This window comes from Scedosporium apiospermum (assembly GCF_000732125.1).
Source record: "Scedosporium apiospermum strain IHEM 14462 chromosome Unknown SEQ_SAPIO_0044, whole genome shotgun sequence".
NCBI lineage: Eukaryota > Fungi > Ascomycota > Sordariomycetes > Microascales > Microascaceae > Scedosporium > Scedosporium apiospermum.
In genome coordinates this window covers 207,008-229,335 of record NW_015971745.1, presented here as the reverse complement: position 1 = coordinate 229,335, position 22,328 = coordinate 207,008, and the positions used below count along the sequence as shown (strand labels likewise).

The following is a 22,328-nucleotide window of genomic DNA, read 5'->3' as shown; positions in this document are numbered from 1 at the left end:
CTGCCGTGGAAGGACAATTGGACGTTCACGACATCAATTGATCGCTTCCTCTTGTGAGCCTGGGACCGAGATGAGAGAAGGGCTGCGCCTCGAAAGGAAAGGAAGAGACGAAGGCCACTATGCTGTTTCTTGAGGGCTGCCCGAAAGGACCCTTGTTTGACACCCCAATCCTTCGTTTCCCAGCCCCTCATCGAAGGTTTGCTAATTCAGGGAAGCCCCTGCGAAGTTCACTTCTTAATGGCTTCTCAAAGAGCATCAATTGAACATAATACCTTTGTACCCTTTCACAAGTTTTCTCTTTTTTTTTCATTATAACAGTTTGGGGACATCTCGCCATAGGTCGCATGTGTCGCATGGCAGAGAGGCTCGTCTTCGAGGCAATCCTCCCCGACGCTGCCTCCCAGAATGTCTCTCAGACAAGGCAGAGAGACAACATGCACCAATGAAATCCTTCTCCTGACCTTGTCTTATTTTTAGCAAATAGCGACGTTGCAGAGGCGCTTCGATAGGCCTTCGGCGTCAGAACATTCGGAGCAATCACCAGATCGACCAAGGAAATGACCATGTACGGCGCATGTTTGTCAAACTCCATGGCTCTATAGGCTCTAGATGGGCGTCGAATTGGTTCAACACTTGAAGAACCCCTTACCTCGGGGCGGAGTTCCGCCTCAGCTCAAGGGCTTCCTGAGGGGTGTAATTTTTGATCGAGAGCTCTCCAAAACGGCAGGCAACTGCCTAGGTTTATCAGGCACTTGCGACTTCAGACTTGAGGCCGTGATCATCCCCTCACACGCCGATATCGACTTGGCCTTGGGCATGAACTTTGCTTGCCTCCACACCTTGGGGGCAACGTCCCCTGCCGAATTATACATACTCATGAAAGGGGCAAGGAGTCATACAATTCGAGAAGTTTCTTCCAATTCTTGATGTTTGCGAGAGGCAACGTCGGCGAGCCGAGAGAAAATGCAGATGCCTGGGTGGCAACAATGGCCCAATCATGCCAGTGTTTGAGAGTATGGCTTCCCTCGAACAACAATCTCAGGCAGATATGATCCAATTGATGTGCAGCCAAACATTGAGATGCTTCAAGTTCAGTGTTGGCAGTAATTGACAATGGCAAACAAACAAGAAACAAGAAAAGCATCCCCTAGAATCTGGGACACACAACATTGAAGTTTTTATAACATTTTAGTAACGTGGAAGCTCCTGCTCACTGTAGACAGTGCACACCTAGACAAAGTTCTTCATTGATTCCTGTGGGAGGAAGGTGCTCTTGTGAGAGGACAATGGGGGAAAAACAGAAAAGGTGCTGATTAATCAGGCCTTCCACCAAGATCCGTCCCGAGCCTGGCCCAAGCTTATGCCTGCTGGCCTGGCTATGTAGGCTCTCTCATTACACCATCCCCACTAAAAGCTGCCTGGACTTTTGGTGTGGGAGCTCCCAATAGTAATGCTGCAACTGTGGGTTATTAACTCCGGCCGGATTATCTCACCTTGTGACGAACAGTTTCCATCGACATCTACCTTCCAATAGCACAACCAACCCTCCTCGTCCCTCATCAGCAGCCCATCACTTCTCTCTTTCCCAGTTTGGGATCTTATTTTGGGCTTTTCCACAACTCATCTTGTCTCTGCAGACTCGTTTCAATTATGGATCCTGCTGATAATACACCCCCTCCAGCCCCTCCTCCCGGAGACGGCCCGCCTGAGGCCCCCGACAGAGAGGCAATGGAGAAAGTATGAGCCTGCTTCCCTTCTTCCTTTTTTGATCTCCGGACCTCCAAGAGTATACTCCATATGCTAACCCTCCCGCTGCAGATCCGTCTCCGACGACTTGCGAAGCTTGGATCGTCCTCAAAGCCTGCCGATGCTTCTGGTAGCTCGACGCCCCAATCCGAGAAGTCTACCACAACGCCCTCCCGCCCCGCGAGCACGCCCGCCGCCCCTCAATCCTCCACAAGTACACCTGCTTCCGTTAGCGGCGCAAAACCTCCCACGCCCACGCCCTCCTCCTCCTCATCCCAAAAGCGACGTGTCCCGCCCGATCTCGAGCGCGCAGAGGTACGAATGGCTCAGCAAAGGAAACCTCATACTCCGGCTCCGGTCTCGCTCGAAGACTTTTCCGACAGGGTGCTCACAGATATCCTCCGGGCCACCGTCGACTCGAGCAAGGCTGTTGACCATCTCATGTTCCTACCGAACCTAAGCCAGGAGCTCAGCGATGCTGGCGACCCTCTAAAGCTCTCGGCCGCCAACTTTGACTCGGCCATTATGGAAGCTGCGTCGCAATGGCCTAAAAGCAAGTCCCTACTGAGCTACCTGCTCCCGTGCTGGTCGAGGGCGCAGTCGCATAGAAACGCCCCACCTAGGGATGCGACCGAGGAGAAGATGGAAGTGCTTAATGAGGCGAAGCGACTATGTATCAGCAACTGTCTCTTCGCCTTGACGGTCCCTGATTTGTTTGGGTAGGTGTCTTCTTCCAGCATTTCTGAGCCACCCTGTGCCCCGAAGTCTGCTGTAACTCTGCTAACACCACTCCCACTCCCAGACGAGAATCCGTTCCGCAGAATCAGGGTCTCATGCCTCATCTCCTCAAAGAGCCCACCCATCCCGAGGGAATCGACGACGAGTTCCTCCAGGAAGCTGTGAACCGTTTCCCTGACGATGACGCGCTCTCCAATGTCTTTACCCAGGCCATGATAAACATTAGCAACAAGCTGTCGACCATGAACATGGAAACGAACTACCAGCCATATGTTAGGGTACGTTGACCGCGGGGAGGGAGCTGCCCCAGTGTGCTGGCTGTCATTTAACTAACGCGCTCAAACCTCTAGGCCCTTCTTTTGTATTGCCGAGTCCCCACGCTTCTGAACCTCTTGGCTCAACACCCCAGCTTCCAGATGGCGCAATCCGCACGTGGTATCGAGACGCATACGATTCTGGGTCCCTTCTTCAAGATTTCTCCCGTCAATAAGGAATCTATGCAAACATTCTTCTCAGCACCTAGGACTATGGATCGGGGTTCGATCGGCCTTTCACAGGATTCGATGCGGCAGGTACTTGCCCTCCACCAGAGTGACCTCTTTACCATCACGAACGCCTTTGTGCGAGCGAGCCGTGACACCCGTAGTCGTATTCTTGACTGGTTTGCGTATATCCTCAATGTCAACCACAAACGCCGGGCCATGCGCGTTGACCCTAATGAGGTCTCCTCCGACGGCTTTATGCTCAACGTCACCCGAGTTCTAGATAAACTCTGCGAGCCCTTCATGGACAATTCCTTCTCCAAGATGGACCGCATAAATGTTGACTACTTCCGTCAAAATCCTAAGCTTGATATCAAGGACGAGACGAAGCTCAACGCAGATCAGGCCAAGTCGGATGCCTTCTACGCAAACACTCTCCCAGGCTCTCCTCACTTTATTTCCGAAGTTTTCTTCTTGGCATTGGCCGCCCATCATTACGGCTTAGAGGGCTGCGTATCGAAGGTTAAGACTCTTGAGAGAGATATCAAGATTTACGAACGTCACCTCGCCTCCATGGAAGCCGAGAGGCCAAAGATTGGGAATGTAGGTGTCTCGGGTTTTATGCTACTCGATCTAGCCTCCAGATTTAACTAACCGACTTGGTATTCTAGAACGCTGTTCAGCTCCAGCTCTTCGAAGTCACCCTAAGAAAGCACACGGATGCTCTAGAGCTGGCTATGCGAGTTAAATTTTCCCTTGAGGGTATCTTGCGGGATACCAAGATGCAGGAAGTGTCGTTACGCTTCATGCGCTATGTTGCCGTTTGGCTGTTGAGGGTTGCCAGTCAGACAGACTACACACCCGACAAGACTCTGCAGTTCGTGACAATTCTCTCCTACTTATCCCTAATTCGTATAACTATGCCACATGTACCATGTTTTTTTTTTTTTTTTTTTTTTTTTTTTTTTTTCGTCTTTTGTGCTCATTCGGTTTGAAAATTTCTAGTCTACCTCTGCCCGAAAAAGAACCCGAGGCATTTGCTTCTCTTCCAGAGTACGCTCTCCAGAACGTGGTTGAGAACTTCAAGTTCGCCTACAGGTATGTATTAAAGAAAGAAGATGGCGGGAACCCTATGAATTGAAGCTAAGCTGACATGAACTTCCCCAAAAAAGATACCTTCCTACCATTCTACCATTGGCTGTTGGTGACGAGATCATCGCTCTCTCCATTGCATTCTTGCAGTGTTCTGAGTACATCAAGAACCCCTACCTCAAGTCATCCCTCGTTTCACTCCTATTCTCAGGAACCTGGCCTGCACCTGGCCACCGGAACGGTGTGCTGGGCGACCAGCTGATCAACTCCAAATTCGCCAACGACCACCTGCTCCATGCCTTAATTAAGTTTTACATCGAGTGCGAGTCGACCGGCGCCCACACCCAATTCTATGACAAGTTTAATATACGATATGAAATTTTTCAAGTCATCAAGTGTGTTTGGCGGGGTAACTCGGTCTACAGCCGTCAGTTGACCCACGAGAGCAAGATGAATCGGTCGTTCTTCATCCGATTTGTCAATTTGCTCCTCAACGACGCCACGTACGTGCTTGATGAGGCAATGGGCAAATTCCCCAAGATTCACACGCTCGAGGCCGAGTTGAGAGCCGGTGGTCTTTCTCGCGAGGACCAACAGAAGAAGGAGGAAGAGATCCAACAACTCGCCGGGGCCGCGACATCATATATGCAGCTCGCCAACGAGACGCTTGAAATGATGAAGTTGTTTACCAAGGCCCTGCGCGATGCCTTTACCATGCCCGAGATCGTCCAGCGACTGGCCAGCATGTTGAACTACAACCTCGAGACCCTCGCCGGACCAAAGGCGCGGGAGCTCAAGGTCGAGAACCCGGAGAAGTACCACTTCCGTCCCGGCACGTTGCTCTCCGATTTCGTCGATATTTACATCAACCTCGGCTCGTCCCCCGACTTTATCATGGCCGTGGCCACGGACGGGCGATCCTATCGCCCGGCTACGTTCGAGAGGGCGTCAACCATTCTGCGAGCGAAGACCACGAAGAACCCTGCAGAGATTCAAGAGTGGAACAAGCTGCGCGGGAAGTTTGTCGAGGCCAAACTCGAGGCCGAGCAGGCGGAGCTCGATCTTGGAGAAATTCCCTCCGATTTCGAGGACCCTATCCTCGGCGATCTGATGAAGGACCCCGTTATCCTCCCATCCAAGATGGTGGTGGATCGCTCGACGATTATCCAGCACTTGCTCTCCGACCCTACGGACCCCTTCACTCGCCAGCCCCTTACTATTGAGCAAGTGATTCCCGACGATGAGCTGCGAGGCAAGATCGAGGCTTGGAAGGAGGAGCGCATTGCGGCCGCCAAGGCGAAGGCAAAGGAGCAGTTGGAGGCTCAAGCTGTCGCTGAGGCAGCCGCGGCTGAGGATGCCCTAGCCAAGGAGGTGGAAGTCGATGGGGATGTCCAGAAGGAGGATGTGGAAAAGATGGATACCTCTGAGGGTTAGAAAGGGGAGGGGATCTTGTTTCTCTCTTTTTCCTTCTTTTTGCCGTCCTTCTTTTTCTTGGTCTTCGTTGAAGGAGCATGTGGATTGATGTTTATGACGAGAGAGGGACCTCCAAAATTTGATGACATGAAACCCCTTTTCACACTCGAAAGGCTCGATTCACACCTGTTTAAGGCGTCGTTTTTTGTTTCTTTTAGCTTGTTCCCTCTATAGATTGGTGGTCCCCGAAAGTTGATGTCTCTCTTAGGTCCTTGGGCGTCGTTTAGGTTGGCATTTTTTCTTGGTCCTTTGTAGAGGATTTAGCTATGTACGACTCCTTTCAATGCCAATTCTCTCCTTTCCATCGATTTGTTGATTCTTTCTAGTTGGTCTTGAGGGTCAATAACGAGCGCCACAGTTCTTGACTCTGAACTGTTTTTGCATGTTGTCTGAATATCAAGTTTTACACCAAACTGCTCTTGTTGAAACGAAATACCCATGTCTAAAAGAAAAAAAAAAAAAAAAAAAGAACAGAAGAAGCGAGCCACAACGCCATTTTACTCACAAGACAAGAAATCCGCTGATATCAACTCCTCTTTTTGATCCAGCAATGTCAAAACATCCCCACCGCTTTTGAAAGAAAAAAGAAACCAATTTGCCTCAATGGAGAACTCTTCCCGGCTCGAGAGACCCGCGAACTCTAAAAAACGAAAAGTCTACCCAGTCGTATAAAAGCTCATGCCCTAGTCGCAACAATGGCGCTCTCGAGAATCTTCAGGCCCTCCTTAATCTCCTCTTCCGAGATCAACAGGCTCGGCACGAACCTAAGCGTGTTATGCCCCGCCGAGATGACGAGGAGACCCCTCTCCCTAGCAGCCTTGATGATGGGGTTAGGATCCTCGGTGAGCTGAAGACCGAGAATGAGACCCTCGCCGCGGATCTCAGTGACGAGTTCGGGGAACGCGGCGCGGATCTTCTCGAAGCCCTCCTTAAAGACGGCCGACTTGGCGACCACGCCATGCTGGAGGGCAGGATCGGCCAGACGACCGAGGATGTAGTGAGCGAGCCTGCAAGCCAAGGGGTTTCCGCCAAAAGTGGTACCGTGATCGCCGACCTTCATCTTATCGGCGACGTCCTTGGTGACGAGCACGGCGCCAATGGGGAAGCCATTGCCCAGTGCCTTGGCCGTCGTCAAGATATCCGGGTGAGCGACCTCGGGCAGCGCCGCATGGGCCCAGAGCTTACCCGTCCTCGATAATCCGCACTGAATCTCATCATAAATCAGCACAGCGCCAACCTCCCTACACCTCTTTGCCAACGCGACCAAGAACTCCTCGCTCGCGACATTGACGCCCCCCTCACCCTGAATAGGCTCAACAATAACACCGCACGTGGCATCCGTCACGAGCCCCTCGATAGCATCCACATCATTAAGATCGCCGTACCGGAAACCCGGTACCATGGGCGCAAAAGGCTGCTGATACTTGGGGTTGCACGTGGCAGACAGCGCACCCATGGTACGGCCGTGGAACCCGTTGCGGAAGGCGACGATTTCGAATTTGGCGCCCGAGGGATCGGTTACCTTGCCGGCTTTGCGGGCGAATTTGATGGCGGCTTCGTTGGCTTCCGTTCCGGAGTTGCAGATGAAGACGGAGGAGAGGGTGGGCATGCAGGAGGCTTCGTGGGTTTTTTGGACGAGGAGCTTGGAGAGGGAGCCGGTCCAGGGGTTGTGGTAGAGGTTGGAGGCGTGGACGAGGATCTTGGACTGTTTGAAAAGAAGAAGAAGGTCAGTTACTGTCTAGATTGCTGGGTTGATTTGGTTTTTTGGCATTTACCTGCTTGGCGATAATGTTGCTAAACTCGGGATCGCAGTGCCCCAGAGAGTTCACGGCGATACCGGCCGTGAAGTCGAGGTATTTCCTGTCCTCGAGATCCCAGAGGTAGGAGCCCTCGCCGCGGACGAAGACGGGTGTGGGTCGGGAGTAGGTGGCTACCATGTAGGATTCATTCTCGGCGATGATCTTGGCCGAGGGGGAGCCCGGGAGGGGATCCGGGTTCGGTACTGAGGCGGTAGATTGGTAGCGGGCGAGGACGAAGCGCGGAGTCGTTGGGGCCTGGCTCAGGCATCGGCGAGCCAGGTGGGATCGGAGGGGAGCCCTGAGAGCCATTTGTGTTGTGTGGTGTCGGGGAACGGCGAATGACGCAGGGAAGGGAGATCGAAGATATGGAATGGCTCCCAAGTGAGGAGGGAAGGGTGGATTGGGCGGGTTTTTAAGCTTGAACCTGGGGTGGTCAAGCTTGGGTGTTTTGTTGTATGACTCTGTGTGTTGATGAAAGTGGACAGAAAAAAATATCAATCAGAGCAGCTTTGCCGGCGATCGGCTAGCAAAGGACTAGCGATGCAGTAGCGAATACTTTGATTTTGGTAGCAAGAATTGGCAGTTGAAGGTACCACTACTGAGACCCCTGCTTTCTCGTGTGACATGGCGGGGCAATTAATTGAGCACCTCAATTTGTCGACACGCCGAAGTTCGGGGCTCTTGGGAGCTCCAAGCTATCATTGATTGATATATTTAGCTGTTCAATTGTATCCAGTCCTTCTTATCGATCTGATCTCGATTTATTTTATTTTTCTGACTCGACCGTCTACCAAGGTCAAGGAGATGTGGTCTTTCTCAAGCGCGGTCCCTCCAGTTAAGAGTCACTCAATTTCTTCGCTAGACCATGACACAATTTTTGCGCCCTTCCTGTGAATTGATGCGGCTAAGATCCCATAGCTGGCAATCTGACCCTCGTCCTGGTCGATTGACTCACTGGTTATATGGACGATTTCTCCTGAAAAGGGCAATGATAGCTCCTGCGAGCTACTCACGATGACCTGCGTTTGATGCATGATTACTTCTCATCCAGATGCGGGTCGCCTTGGGTCAGAACTGACATGACAGTTGTCACCACTTGTCAACACTGTCATGAGTCCATTCTCCACCAGCTGAAGTTAATTGCTAGAACTCAGACTTCATTCAGCCTGTTCACCTCTCTGTCACAAGCCATTTTTTTACCTTTCATTGCCCCAAACTATCCCGCTACGTAATAGCGGGGGCTGCGTGGGTGGCCAGGCCGGCGGAACCTTCTCCATCCGCCATCCACGTGCACTTTGCGCAGTGAGCTCTGAGTTGTCATGGTCAGACGCTTCTGCCCGTGACCATGACGAAGTACGTACTTCGTCTGGGAACCAAGGCATGGATGGAAAGAAATAAACTGCCACGGCCGGACAAAGGAGGGAATGATTCAAACGAAGCGAGTCATATCCTTTTTCAGTTTACAAAAAAAAATCTCAGCTCTCTCCATTTATCCCAGTTCTAACACAAGTTGTAAACTAGACACGCATATTGCGTCGTGCAGGACTCGGCCGAAGCAAAAGTCACTGCCGTCTTAGTTTTGTCCCCCACCCCTCGTGCCCCTCTCCGGAGCTTTCACATGTCAGAGACGGAACCGGGGGCCGGACAACTTGGAGAAATTGGGCAGGTGCCACCCACACCATCCATTAATACCCCGTTCACGTCGTTTCATCCAATTCTTCTCTTTTGGAGGGTTTCTTTGCATGTGCTTATTTGCCGTATCTAGCCTTATTTGATCTTCAATCTCATTTTGGTTTATATATTTTCCTCCCGTCAATACCCTCGTCGAAGTACGGATCTCGGGCTTGTGCTCTTTAAGCATATCCGGGTGCTCAAAAGCTGCGTGTACATTACATTCCCAGTCGCATATTATAGGTTCTTTTGGGCCTTGCTGTTCATCTTCCCCGAGTTCGTTCGAGACCCATCGAGCTTGTCCGGTCCTGCGTCGATACTTACACCTCACCAAGTTGGCCTTATCGAAATAACACGGCCTCGGAGGCGCTTCCCCGCCTATCCTGACTCTTTGATCAATAGCGCCTCGTCTGGGCAAAGGCGACCAAGGTACCAGCTGGGGCCGCCCTCTACGTCGTGGTCGAGACGTAGGATAGGTTACCGGATCCCCTCGGAATTCCCGGTCAGCATTCCAGCATTCCAGCCGTTCACGGCCTTTACGTTATATGCCAACTTCGATGCAGGTTTCCTGAATGCCCACAGAGCCTATGATCTAAAGAAGACAACACATCCAATCTTGTGTGGTCTTTTCTATCTCCCCAATGATAGACCACGTTCTTGGCCGCCCATCGGCCAAGTCGAGGAGGCTACAAGTCCTCGCAGTCCTCTCGTTCTGGACATTCTACCTCTTCAAGTAAGGAATTCCCTAGGTTGGAATCTCGCTAGCTCCCGATTGATACTGACAAAGTTTCCTTGTAGAGGACACAAGCATGGCCCTCCAGGAGCCCAAACCATATCCAGGATATTAACCAAATACCTCACCGCCTGGCAGACGATCGTGGCCACCTTCATGTACATCTATGCCGCCCACAACTTCTCCTCCCTCGTCGGCCTCGCCAGTCCCGAACCCATGTCTAACATGTACGACGCTACCTTCTTCCGCGCCACCTGGGTCCTAACCGCTCTCGACGCCGGTTTCTGGACGGCCATGAAGATCCGCTCCAGGCGCCTTCGAGACCTGGCGAGCATCGTGTTTTCCGTGTTCTACCTCGTGGCGGCCGAGAAGGCCGACGAAAAGGTCCGCAAAGTCAGGAGCATGATTACCGTCGACCATCTCAGAGTGGCGTGGAACAAGGGCAAGACGCCGTACCTCAGCTTTTTCCAGGGGCTTATGCGGCCTCGCTTTACGCGCTGGCCCGCCCGTGCGCTTCGCATTCCGAGGCCTGCCGAAAGCGATTACAAGGAACCCGTGTCGGCTTGGTTGTATTATGATGGGCCTCTTTCGGATCTGGAGCATCATAATAGGGTTATCTTGGATATTCCAGGAGGTGGATTTGTCGCCATGGATCCGAGGTGTAACGACGATAAGCTTTTCTGCTGGGCCGCGAAGACGGGTCTCCCCGTGTTAGCCCTCGATTACAAGAAGGCACCGGAGTTCCCCTATCCCTATGCCATCAATGAGTGCTTCGACGTCTACTGCACCCTAGTCAAGACGAAAGGGAGATGCATCGGGCTGTCAGGCCGCAACGTGCCCAGAATCGTCATGACAGGCGACAGCGCGGGAGGAAACCTTGCGGCCGCCACGACGCTCATGATCATCGAACGCTCTAAGAATCCCTTGGGCCGCAACTTGACGACCGTCGAGCTACCCATGCCAGATGGGCTGGTCCTATTTTACCCTTCCCTAGACATGAACATCGGCAACTGGATGTCGGAGGAGCAAATGTCTCTCATCCGCGACCGCCAGTTCAGGAAGCGAAACAAGAGTATCATGCGCCGCAAGGCGAGACAATACACCGACATCGCCCTGACCCCCCATCACTCCGACAATGAAGACGAAGAGCCCTCAAAGCACGCCTCCGAGGACACCTCCTCTCAAAAGTCGGTCGAAGCCGGTCCCCCACCATCCCCCGAGGCTCTCCGTAGCACTCACCCCGAATACACGCACAGCGGTCCCCTCTCCCTCACCACGGAACCCGCGAAACCACCGCCGTCATCATTGTCATCCAAGCCCGGCGAAGAGCCCAAATCCCCCTCCTCCTCCCACCGCCCGGAACTCATGCAAACGCGCCTCGCCGTATCCTCCATGATCTCCTACTTCAACGACCGCGTCCTCACCCCCGAGATGATGCGCGCCATGATCATCCTCTACATCGGCCCCCACAACCGCCCAGACTTCTCCTCCGACTACCTCCTCTCGCCCATCCTCGCCCCGGACGCCCTGCTGGCCCACTTCCCCAAGACGTGGTTCCTCACGGGCGAACGCGATCCCTTAGTCGACGATACCGTCATCTTCGCGGGGCGTCTCACGAAGGTTAAAGAAGCGGTGGCGGAGCAGAAGGCTCGCGGCCTACACGTGTCCAAGCCGCCCAAGTTCGATGAGAAGGACGCTGCTGAGGTGATTCTCATCCCGGGGATCTCGCATGGATTCCTCCAGTTTCCTACCGTTTATCCGCCCGCATGGAAACACCTCGAGCGTTCGGCGGGGTGGATCCAAGACCTCTTCATCCACGCCCAAAGAGTCAGACGTCGAGAACAACAAATCCTCCAGCGCCAACAGCAGCGAGAAGCAGCCGCCGCAGCCGAAGAAGAAGAACAGGAACGGGCAAACTACCACGCGCGCACCGAGTCGAGCGGCGACGAGGATAAATTCCTCGAGATGGCGATGACGAAGATGCGCGTCAGGTCTCCTCCCAAAGGCAATAAAGTCAGCAACGGTGGAGCGGACGACGGCGAGCCTGCACGGGGCCGTGGGAAGAAACCGGGACGGAGGGGAGGTCACGGTAGGGGGTCGAAGAGCTTGGTGAAGTTGAATAGTGAGGAGGATTTATTGGGGAGGAGGATGAAGGGGCTTACGAATGGGTTGGCGGGGAGGGAGGATGATGACGAATGAATGAAAATAAATGGTTCTTTTCTTATGAAAGGAGATCTGGATGGATGGTTTCTGGGATGAGGGTTTATGAGGTCGGTGTATATGATGGGCGGAATCAAAGACGGTAAACTAGACTGTATATGAATTTCTTATTTTTTGATAAACTTGAGATGAACTTAAACTTGATATTTTTTTTTCCATCTCCGCTGCCCGACTAGACCCGAGCTTGGCATGAATCTCTTTCTCCTCCGTTAGGACGAGTTCTGTTGGAACTAATAACTACTGTCTCCCATATCTCGTCTCACGACGCTCCATTCCCTGTTCATACTGACAAACTTAGAACCCGATAATTCGAAGTAATACTCCGTTGCTTGGATACTAAACCTCATTATGGCATTGTGTTGAGGTCTTGGGGTATATACCGCCCGAGAGGGATAGGTTTCGGACACGACGTTGTCGCCTCCGGAACCCCCCCTTAACTGGCGTGTCGTGAATATCCGTCCGCTTACAAGAGCTTCCATGGTGGTCTTATTATGCTCCTGCGTCCCTTATCCTATATCCCGAGTCCTGTAGGAGAGCCGCGACAAAGACTCTCCCTTCCATTCCTTCCCCCAGCTACATCTCCACCGTCTACGACACAAACAAACACGCAGACATTCGATACGCCGGAAACCCCAACCACCAAACGCCCAAGAATAAGCGAGCAAACAGTCCCTCTAAACGTAACACAATGCTACACCCAGTGTCCCTCCAAAAATCCCCCAGAGAAAAAAAGAAGAAAAGACTCAGGACTCTCTCTCGGAGAGAAGCTCGTTTCTACTCTCCTCCAAGCCGCCGCGCTTGCCGCCGCCAACTGTAAGGAGTCCGGGGAGTTGAAACAAAAGCAAAAGAACTGCCACCTCGACCTACAGATCCGTCTGTCTTACTACCTGTCCTCGAGTGAGTCAAAACCCCCAGCACTAACTTTACTTCTTCCACCTTCCAAGAGGGGGGGTGTACACTTATAAAATAAACACGTATGCCGAAGAAAAAAGAAAAGGAAAATATAAATCTCGGCGAGTCTCGGCTAGGGCGGTAAGCGATAGAGAATCCTGTGTAAGTCAAAAAACGAAAAAAAAGCAACATCCACGGCCGTTCTGGCCCAGAAAAGCAAACAAGGAAAAAGAACAGTTAAAGCCGGCGTGAAGAGAAAAAGCAAAATAAAGTAGCAGATCTAAGAAAAAATCAATAAAAATAGCAGCGCTCGGGTACGGGGGAAAGAGAAGGAAAAACCAAGTAGAGCGGGCGTCTCGCGGGCGTAAGCTCCTTGTGTGACGGCGGTTTTTTGGACGGAGGCGGCCACTCACTCGGCGGGTTCCGGCGTGGAGCGGGGGAGCCGCAGGAAAAAAGAAAGAAGAGAATGCGAAAAGGAAAGGAGAAAAATCAAACCTTGTCCTGTTCAAACGTCTTTGCTAGCCAGGTAGGAGAGGCAGGATCTAGATCTAGTCTCGGCGAGAATCCGGCTTGTACCAGTGGCTTTTCTTTTTTTTTCCTTCCCGAGATCGAGATGAGACCGACGACGGGTAAGTCCAAGAGGCGTCGAGGGATGGAAGGATTCTGTGGCGTTCCTCCATTGGTGTCCCTTCATGCCTCACTGAGTCAAGAACGAGGAGGGATAAGGCATCGCTCACATTCCCAAAGGCTGCCGTGAGGAATGTCCCTCCTCTGGCATCAAATCCTGCGGATCATCAAGGCTCCACACAAGCGCATTCACAAACATTGAAACATCCACAGCACATATGCACCCTCCTCTCTTCCGATCTCCATCTGCCTACTAAATTACGAAGACCAAGAAAAAGGCCCCCCCTCTTCACCTGCAGAGGTTTCAAAAGGAAAAAAAAAATTTCTCTCCTCTTCCTCCCTATTCTCGTTCTCCATCCTTCTGCCCCGCGAGAATGCTTTTGAAAGTGGGATCGACGACCATACCGCATGGGTCTCACATTAGCGTAACATTCCCCCGTTTTATCCTTTTTCTAATACCGATCCGAGGAGGTTTAACATTCCCTAATACAGTTGGTCAGGAGCGGGAAAAAGGGGATTAGTTGAGGAAGCTGATCCAGGGCGGAATTGCTCCCCTAGTAAAACCTGGAGGGTAGGGACGAAGGAAGGGCGACGATTGGGAACTGCAACGACGACCCCCGGCACCTTACCGAGAGCCAACCAAGAGGATGACCTAGTACAAGGACGAACCGGCTAACTGGCAGCGGAGGAATAACCCCTTGCAATCTAGAAAGGGGCAGGCGAAAGCGAAACGAGGAGGGTTGCCGTTAGACTGATAACAGGGGAGTGGGTATGTCAAGGTGCGAACAAGCTCTGCATCTGGCACCTGACTTGTAGACCTTGGACCTGGCTATGTTAAACGTACAGCAATATCCCGTTGAGCAATCTGCTCAGTCGGTCCAGATGATGACATCCCTCCGGCATAAGAGCCTTAGGTATCAATGCCGGCCACATTTGCTGTGATTGCAGGGGCCTCATCCCGTTTACGCTGCGAGTCGTGATATTAGGAAACAGCCAGTCGGGTCACGGCCCCTGAGAAGGAGGGGGGCGCCAGAATTCGCCTTCTTACGGCCCCATTATCTCTCCCTCCCTGCTGTTGCTCACACTACTGCAAGTCGGGATGTGAAATTCTCAACGGCAAACGTTCCCGGGCGAGCAAGATTTACCTGTCCCACACACTCCAACGTTGTCCTTGGCGTATGTACACTGCAGTAAGACGGGGATTTCGACGGGGCGGTGGGTGGGCTCTTTTGGAGGCAGTTATTTGTTACCACCCTCTTGTGCGCCGCTAACAATCCCGGTGGCTTGACAAACCTGCTCGATCCGTCTTCGTACTTGTACACGGAACAGGCGATGCATATCGAGACGAACCCAACCCCTTCCTTACATCGACTCCCCCCTCCGGCAGTCTCGGGTGCGGCCGAACAACTCGAGATGAATGGCGCGGCAGTTTCAAACTGAACGCCTTTACGAGAAGCCGAGGGCGCCAAAACAAGCTCGCAGTCATTCAAAATTGTATCGTGCCGAGCGAGTCTCCCTCGGAAGACGTTTTGACGCAGCTAAACTCTGACCTGCCTAGAATGGGGCAAGTGAAGCAACGAACCCAAGATCTAATGTAGGCATGCAGAGCTACCTGCCGAGGTACTCATACAACCTCGAGGGAGAGCGTTTAGTTCGATTTTCCAGAGCGCTCAGCCTCTCCATTGCGCCCTGAAGAAGCCGGTGCTTAATGCAAATCTTTCCAGCCGCTCGAAGGCTCCTTCTTCCTTGTATCATGCCTTCGATGAAGGCTGGCCGGGCCCCTGGCGTCTATCGATAGGTAAGGGATCGTGTTTGATCGTCGCACAAAGGAGAATCTGAATAATTTAAACTAGTAACTCAAGGGAACCCTGCCAGGAATTGACATGGCGGGATCAGAGCAGATCGACGGACCGGGAGGACTTCCGAATCCAGCCATGGTTTCCGTTCAGAGGACATCCCAGATCTTGGAATGCTGGGTGCGCTACACAATGGCTAAAACTGCCTCGAGCTGAGTGGGTTCGCCACGGATACAAGTATACGTGTCGTGTGTGCGTGCGTGTATGTGCGCGTACATGCGTCGGCATTGTGTCATGCACGCAAAGAAAATGCTCGCCTTGCCTGGCTGTCCCATCATTCTCATGATCCCAGTCAGAACCGTACGGACGAAAGATCTCGCTTGCCACCAGCGGCACGTTTCGTCCTTACTTTGTAAGTGTCGTGTAAGGTCCTTGTAAGGTCCTTGGTCATTTGCTTCCTACTTGTAGCCCAAAGTGTGGTGGAATTTTAGCGCGTTCTGATATCCTCGAGAGGAAATGATCGTCATCGATCTCTTCGAGGACTTGCTCAGTTGGGAAGTGCAGGGAGCTTGAAAGGCTAAGAGACCAGGCCTTCCCGACCAGGCCTTGAGTCTCCCTTGTTCTGTGTGCCGTTGTGATGTGATCCTTGTAATCCATCGATGCATGGCGTGGATCATGTCGCGTCAAAGCCTTCAAGGACTGCCGGCAGGGATTGACAAGGGGTCGATCGCTACCATGTTTTAGTTCGTCGACTTATTAGCCACCCCACCAGTTGGACACGTCCGTGTCCCCCCTTCTTCTTAAGTCAGCCGGCCTCATTTTGTAGTTCGGAGGTGCAGAGACAGAGCCTGTCTTCAAGCATGAGTGTCATGCTATTCATCCCAGAACCTGGGGGGCAAAGATTTACCCAGCGTTTGAGAATCAGTAGTACAAAAGTTTATGGATAGTGCCGTCTTCCTGAGATCGAAAGGATGCAAGATGTCATGCCAAGGACTCCAGGAACAATCCATGCAAAATATGCTCGAGTGCCCCCTTCGGACTTACACTACAAACAGGCGTGGGTCAACTAATTTGGTGGCAAAGTTGGTATCCTTGGCTTATCACCCTAGCATCGGGATCTATCGTGAAGGTCCAGGCACACCCTTCAAGATTGACGAGGATCTGCATTCACGTCCCTGTGGATCTGGCGCATCATATAAACATTGTGCAGGGAAAACCGGCATCCTCGGATAACTGCACTTTGCAGGAGAGGAACATTCCGATGATGATGAAAAGGTGGAGACCCGGCAACCAATTTAATCCGTCGAGCCGCTTGGGGCTCGCGGGACGCCTCACACTGGTTGTAGAGACCTGCGAAGTAGAGCAGAAACGCCTCCAGTTTAGCTCAAAGTTTAGGGCGTCGGATTGGCCGTGAACCGGAATAAGTGTAATGAAATTCAAGCATGCTGGTGAGACCTCTCGCATCGCATATTCCGCCGAGGTGCTGCGCCGCTCCTAATAGCGATCTGCCATCCAGCTCGGCAATCATTGGATCACTCGCTTACACGATTTTTTTTTCACCGAGTCCGGGTTCGATCACCGTACGGCATTTATTCGAGCCGAAGTCTGACGGGTTCGGCCGATCCGGAGCTCGTTTGGACGGGGGCACCAAATGATACTTCGTAAAAGCAAAGGTAACGGAACTCGGGACCTCCTGCAGCGCTCGTCTTGCAGCTGACAGCAAGCTGTACAAATTACTTTGCAGATCGCCGGCCGGCCTCACAGCTTCATCATTGATGCCACGGTGTTACTGTCTCTGCGCGCTTACCTCGGCCAGTTGTGCAATATCGGCCGAATTTACTTCGTAGGATCTTCTCAGGCTTCGGGCGTCTGTCGTGGCCTGCTCTCGCTGATCGGAATCGGGCTCTGGCAGAAATTCCGGTTCCGTTAGCCCTATCCGCTCTGCAGAATGAGATGGTGAAATCGTAACCAACACGGCCCGATTCTCACCGTAATGCCCAGCAGATAGTTCCTGGAATAAACTCCGAAGTAGTAAGTAATGCCGAATGCCACATTGTAAGTGGGATTTTGTGATTTACCCCAATGAATTTTCGTGTATTACATCTCCGTGAGGCCAGTTCTCAGTGAGCGGTGAAGCAATGGTACTTTACCAGACCAGCGGGCTCTGTCATGAGGATCGGCATGACTGACATGAGTCCTGAGATGAAGGCGGCTGGGTAGATCTCCCCGGACAGCAGGGCGTCCGTACCCGTTTCGTGAACAGCGCGGTAATTAATATAATCATTCCATATGGGGGGGGGCGTCCTGAATCGACGTGAGGCGCGAGGCAAATTTGCTGTGGGTTCTCGGGCTCAACCTCGAGGCATACTTGGGTCAACTCGCGAATCTCGACTTGTGCCATCGAACAAGGCGCCAGCCATTGCATTGCGCTCTGTACCGTTACCATCAATTCATTCAAAGCCGATCTGCGATACTTAACGAGAGGCTTTGTTTTATTTCACATGATCTTCCAGTTAGTGTCCAAATTGGGAGTTGACGGCGGTAGTTAGAAAAGCTTATCGCTCCTCTCCTCTCGTTGCTCGATCCCAAATGGGAAACCCAGTGGCTCGTCCGTGGGTGACATATTAGCTCCTTAACTTGGATGGTTAGGGTGCGTCTGACTCTCGAAGGTCATCACAGAGACGGTTCAAGATGTTCCTTCGATTTCGTAACTGGCCAAATGTTAACAGTCACTAGAAATGGAGAGAGAGCTATCTCCTAAGTTTAGCTTTGGGGCACTGTACACTAGTTTGGTGAAACGATCCTCTGTAAGTCCATGCAGAAAGTACCAATGACCTGTCTTTATCAAGACCCTACCAGTAGATTGCAATGATACTTACGTCGTACAGTAGGTAGCATTAAAGTTGTTTCGGGATGGCGGGGACCTATTCTCCAGGAGGCAAGAACCCTGCAGTTGGCGTTCGGTAAGGTTCAGCACCATGCAAGAAGAATTCCGATCAATTTGAAGTGTACTTCGTAAGCTGCACAGCTCGGTTCGATTCCTCATCACCGCCACCTGTTCAAAGCGTTGGCAGGTAGATTGCGCTGGATCACCTGGCCTGGCTTGAGGAAAATTACCCTTGTATTAAGTCCCTAGCATCCAGGGAAATGTGAGTGCAACCCTAATACCTAGTGTAATATCCTCCTTAGCGCCCACAGTCGTCAGTAATCCTCGGACCATTGGGTCGAGGCGGCCCAGGTTGTGGTGGAATATTGTTCTCATCTTATCATCCAGAAAGAAGAGGGTGAAGACGCACCTGGGGTACCCCTTGCTGTTGTGCAAGACCCTTATGGCCTGGCGGTCAGGTGTTAACCAAATGACCTGCATGGTTGGAATATGCGCGCAAGATGCGCAAGATGTAATTGCAGATGGCACGAGCGGGCAGAATATTAGTTCTTGGAGGACGTGAGCACCGGGAGGTCGGTCTTGGATATGGCGAGCACCATTGCGTGCCTACATGGCGGAGTCGATACAGAAAGTGAGCTGTCGACCCTCCTCCCTTCCTGTGCGAAAGTGGCTCTTTGCTGCCGAGCAGTAATAATTGGCGGGATTATAGGAGAATGTGGTCATCAAAAGCCGGTAGTTGGGTCATCAGCAGAGTCAGGTACCGAGTAATAATAGAGCCTCTATGATTCTGTGGTAACGGGTCCACGGTCCACGGGAGCACCCTGAATGGCACGCTGCCTGCTTCCGCCGGGGTGACGTGAGGTTATGCAATTTTGGGATGACACCGCACCGTTGCATCCCAATCCATCCTTCCAACTAAGTCGATTTGGGCAGTCAACCCCGGCTGGGGTAAGACATCGGGGGTGTGGTGCCGAGACGGAGGGGATCAATGTGTGCGGAGTAGCTTACCTCGGAGCGTCTGAGTGGTCAAAACTCCCTTCCCACCTCGCGCACTCCAGAAAGATTATCGCGCCAGAGAACGCTTAGAAAGGACTGGCGCGGCTCAACTCGATGTCTACTTTCGCGGCTCTCATGAAGTTGACATGTTAGCGGGAGTAGTAAAAAGGAAATCTAACTCCGGATGATCCGGGAGATAGAGGGCTGTTGATCACCAGCTGTTACCTCGCCAAAGCTAATCTCGGACTGGACTTTCGATAAGACCAGATGAACGAAGGAGGTTGACCGGCCAGTTAGTAACTATGCTCCGTGACGCCTCCTCGGGATTAGTTTATTATTTGGGGTCATCGGGATGGCAAACTTCGCCGACCGTGCCTGCACGTTCGTATTTGCAGGCGCCTCTTTCTTACCAAAGTCCCTTGGGCAAGACCAGCGGGCTCGGCTTGCCATCTAGACGGGACGTCAAGGACATAGCTTAAGCCACACCACGGACGAGATGTGCAGGAGGGGAACCTAGCGGTTAGCGCTAGTGGTTCGAATGATGACTGCATGCATCAAAGGAAGATTGGCGTCCTCTTTTCGTCTGGCAATGTGTGCGCCACACCCGAAGCGGATGAGCTTGATGCGTTGTGTCAATATATGTACAAAGAATGCGGTGAGTACAACCTTATCAGGGTAGGAGATGAGATGCTGTAGGATCTGGCGATGGTAATTCGTAGCGTGTGTGAATTAAGTGAATGGAGCAGTCGCCAGCGTAGCAGTCTTGTAATTCTGAGTAAGGGCAACTCGAGGCAGGAGCAACCCGACCACATCTTTACTTCGTACCTGGTGATACTTGATACTTGATACTCGATCGAAGCAAAGGCAGGAGCGACGGAGCTAACATCTTGTGATCGAAATAGGCGTAGCCCCACCCCGCGTTCGACATTCCAACAATGGAAGTCATCATTCAATCTGATTGCGACGCTTTGACTATGCCGCAATCGCTCGCTGGCAATTTCCGCCAGAAGTTGGTGGTATCGGTACCAGCATCCACCACGGAGTACCAGGTCATCTGAGTCAAGTCCTCTGGACCTGCATAGGCCTGGCCTAGCGAGTGTGACACCTGCCACAAGCATCAATCGATGGCTGGTCGTGCCGTGTGCTAGGGGAACGTTCTTGCCTCTCATCAGACAAGATCATTTCACATGGCATCCCAAAGTGGGTTGGAGGTTCTGATCTTAACTCCAAGCACATGGCCGTTCCACTGCTCAAACTGCACGAGTCCCCTTTGGTACGAAGCTAGTCCGGTTTCCTGCCCACCCCAGTCTCTGGGGTAAAAGATCAATTGATCTGAGCGAGGGCCTTGGGAGGAGACCCTGCCCGATGACCTCTCAACTAGATTATTTCTTCCTCATGTTGGGAGGGTTCCGCGACCAGGGTTCTTCTTCCCGCATCCTTGTACCCAGTTACATTTCCTTGGACCTAACGACTTCGTAAAGCCTCGAACAGCGAGTGAAGTCTGGTCTCTGCTGACGCTCCAGGTTCTGATGGCTACATGGAGACAAAGTGAACTCTAGTATCTTGCCCAGTGCCGAGGTAGTATGTTACAATTTGAGGAAGTAATGGGGCTTGCCTACCGTTTGCAAATATTAATGTACGAAGTCATTTGATATTGTATGCCGTTGCAGTGCCTTGAGCACGACCTTCAGGTCACAGCACATTAAAGCGTCCACCGCACGGCACAGGAGTACGCTGAAGTGTTTCATCAGTTGAATGTCGCACAGCAGATCCATTGCTGGTTGTGGTGACAGGGACGACATCAAGGGTCCCCTTCGGAGCGCGGAAATAGGGATCCTAAATTACTATACTCGGCGAACTTCTTTGTCGGGCAGCAGCCACTCGTACGAGAAAGGTCAATTTTACTGACCGCCTAGATCGATTGGGCCTAGCCAGCCGTGCGTCGCCGATGTCCATCATCCGAGTAACACCCCCACAAGTCGTTCGCAATGACCCGACTTGGAAGAAGTTTGTTTCCCTCGTAACTGTACGATGCCTCGTTCCGCCCGAACTACGAAGCATTTGAGAAAGCGAGAGCCACAGACCACCTTCGCAAGTATTACCATACATCGTAAGTCAAATCGCCAGCCGGATTTACACGACGGAGCACTCTTCTGCGTGGAAGCTTATTTACCACCCTGGCTCCAGTCGCCCCGAGAAACACCCTGACTGGTTTATACGTGCGGTCATGACTGATCATCTCGGTTGTTAAACGATTATATGTATGAGCGCAGCTTTTGGCAGTAATGAGCGCATCCCTGGCGAAGGACGGGAGATATCGCCGAGCTAGTAGGGTGGAATAATCCTAGAGTCTTATATCCGGACTCGAGCCATTTTAACACATTTCATGAAGTATTATTTCTCAGTTTCTATCCTTCTACTACTTGTAACGCTTCGTCCAGTTCCAGATGCCCATTCTAGGAGCCTGAGGGTGGTGTGGGGGCAGGTACATGTGCGATGTACGCGGCTTACTACGTACTACACTACTTCGTAGTCACTCAGTGGATGAACATTGGCAGTTAGGAGGGTGGGGTGCACTAATATTTTATGTTTTATGTGTTTGTGCAGGTATACTCAATTTGATGTATTGATGGGTTCATACTGCGTACTTACACATTCCTCCAAGTATATGAGAGTCCTCTGATAGGCTCGGCCCAAATCCTTCACCCCACACTTTTATACCCCCACTTCCCGATTTCGAGGCTCAACAGTACATTCGGATCGGTCTACGGATCACGGATCAACCCCAATTTGAACACTGACGTATCCACACTATGATTACCTCCTGGACTGAGGCTTTCGACCAACCAAGGAAGCATCAAAGTAGTATTTATCGTCCTCCTGCCAAGAGAGAAGCAAAGTCCGAACTCCCTTCGTTTCCGGACGACTTCGTCAGAGTGTTAAACCACATACGGAGTACGATTCTTCTCTTTTCTTTTCCCCCCCTCTCTCTCTTTACTTCGTTATATCTAGAGTTTGAGGACTTAAACGGGCTAGAATGCCGGAGATTTAGGTCGGTGTGGCTCCCCAGCCCGCGAACTGAGATTGTGCTGGCACTGGTCCAAACCAGCGATAGTCGAGCGTTGGAAAGCCATGATGCGATGCATCATTGATCCTTGATCCCTGGTACTTGTAGCA

General features: G+C 52.0%; 3 protein-coding genes across 3 annotated transcripts; 2 read left to right on the top strand and 1 right to left on the bottom strand.

Moving 5' to 3' along the window:
* Positions 1 to 1,650: 1,650 nt before the first annotated feature.
* On the top strand, positions 1,651 to 5,492 carry SAPIO_CDS0912 (Ubiquitin elongating factor core; the record flags this gene model as incomplete). Its single annotated transcript, XM_016783590.1, has 7 exons — positions 1,651 to 1,737; positions 1,819 to 2,465; positions 2,549 to 2,762; positions 2,835 to 3,569; positions 3,638 to 3,843; positions 3,972 to 4,064; positions 4,139 to 5,492. 7 exons carry the CDS (start codon positions 1,651 to 1,653, stop codon positions 5,490 to 5,492), a joined length of 3,336 nt encoding a protein of 1,111 aa, XP_016645864.1.
* Positions 5,493 to 6,207: 715 nt separating this feature from the next.
* Positions 6,208 to 7,639, bottom strand: SAPIO_CDS0911 (Acetylornithine aminotransferase, mitochondrial; the record flags this gene model as incomplete). Its single annotated transcript, XM_016783589.1, has 2 exons — positions 6,208 to 7,236; positions 7,307 to 7,639. The coding sequence occupies 2 exons, from the start codon at positions 7,637 to 7,639 to the stop codon at positions 6,208 to 6,210; spliced, it is 1,362 nt and encodes a 453-aa protein (XP_016645863.1).
* A 2,003-nt stretch (positions 7,640 to 9,642) lies between these two features.
* On the top strand, positions 9,643 to 11,933 carry SAPIO_CDS0910 (Hormone-sensitive lipase; the record flags this gene model as incomplete). The annotated part of the gene is made up of 2 exons (XM_016783588.1): positions 9,643 to 9,734; positions 9,800 to 11,933. The coding sequence occupies 2 exons, from the start codon at positions 9,643 to 9,645 to the stop codon at positions 11,931 to 11,933; spliced, it is 2,226 nt and encodes a 741-aa protein (XP_016645862.1).
* Positions 11,934 to 22,328: the final 10,395 nt, after the last annotated feature.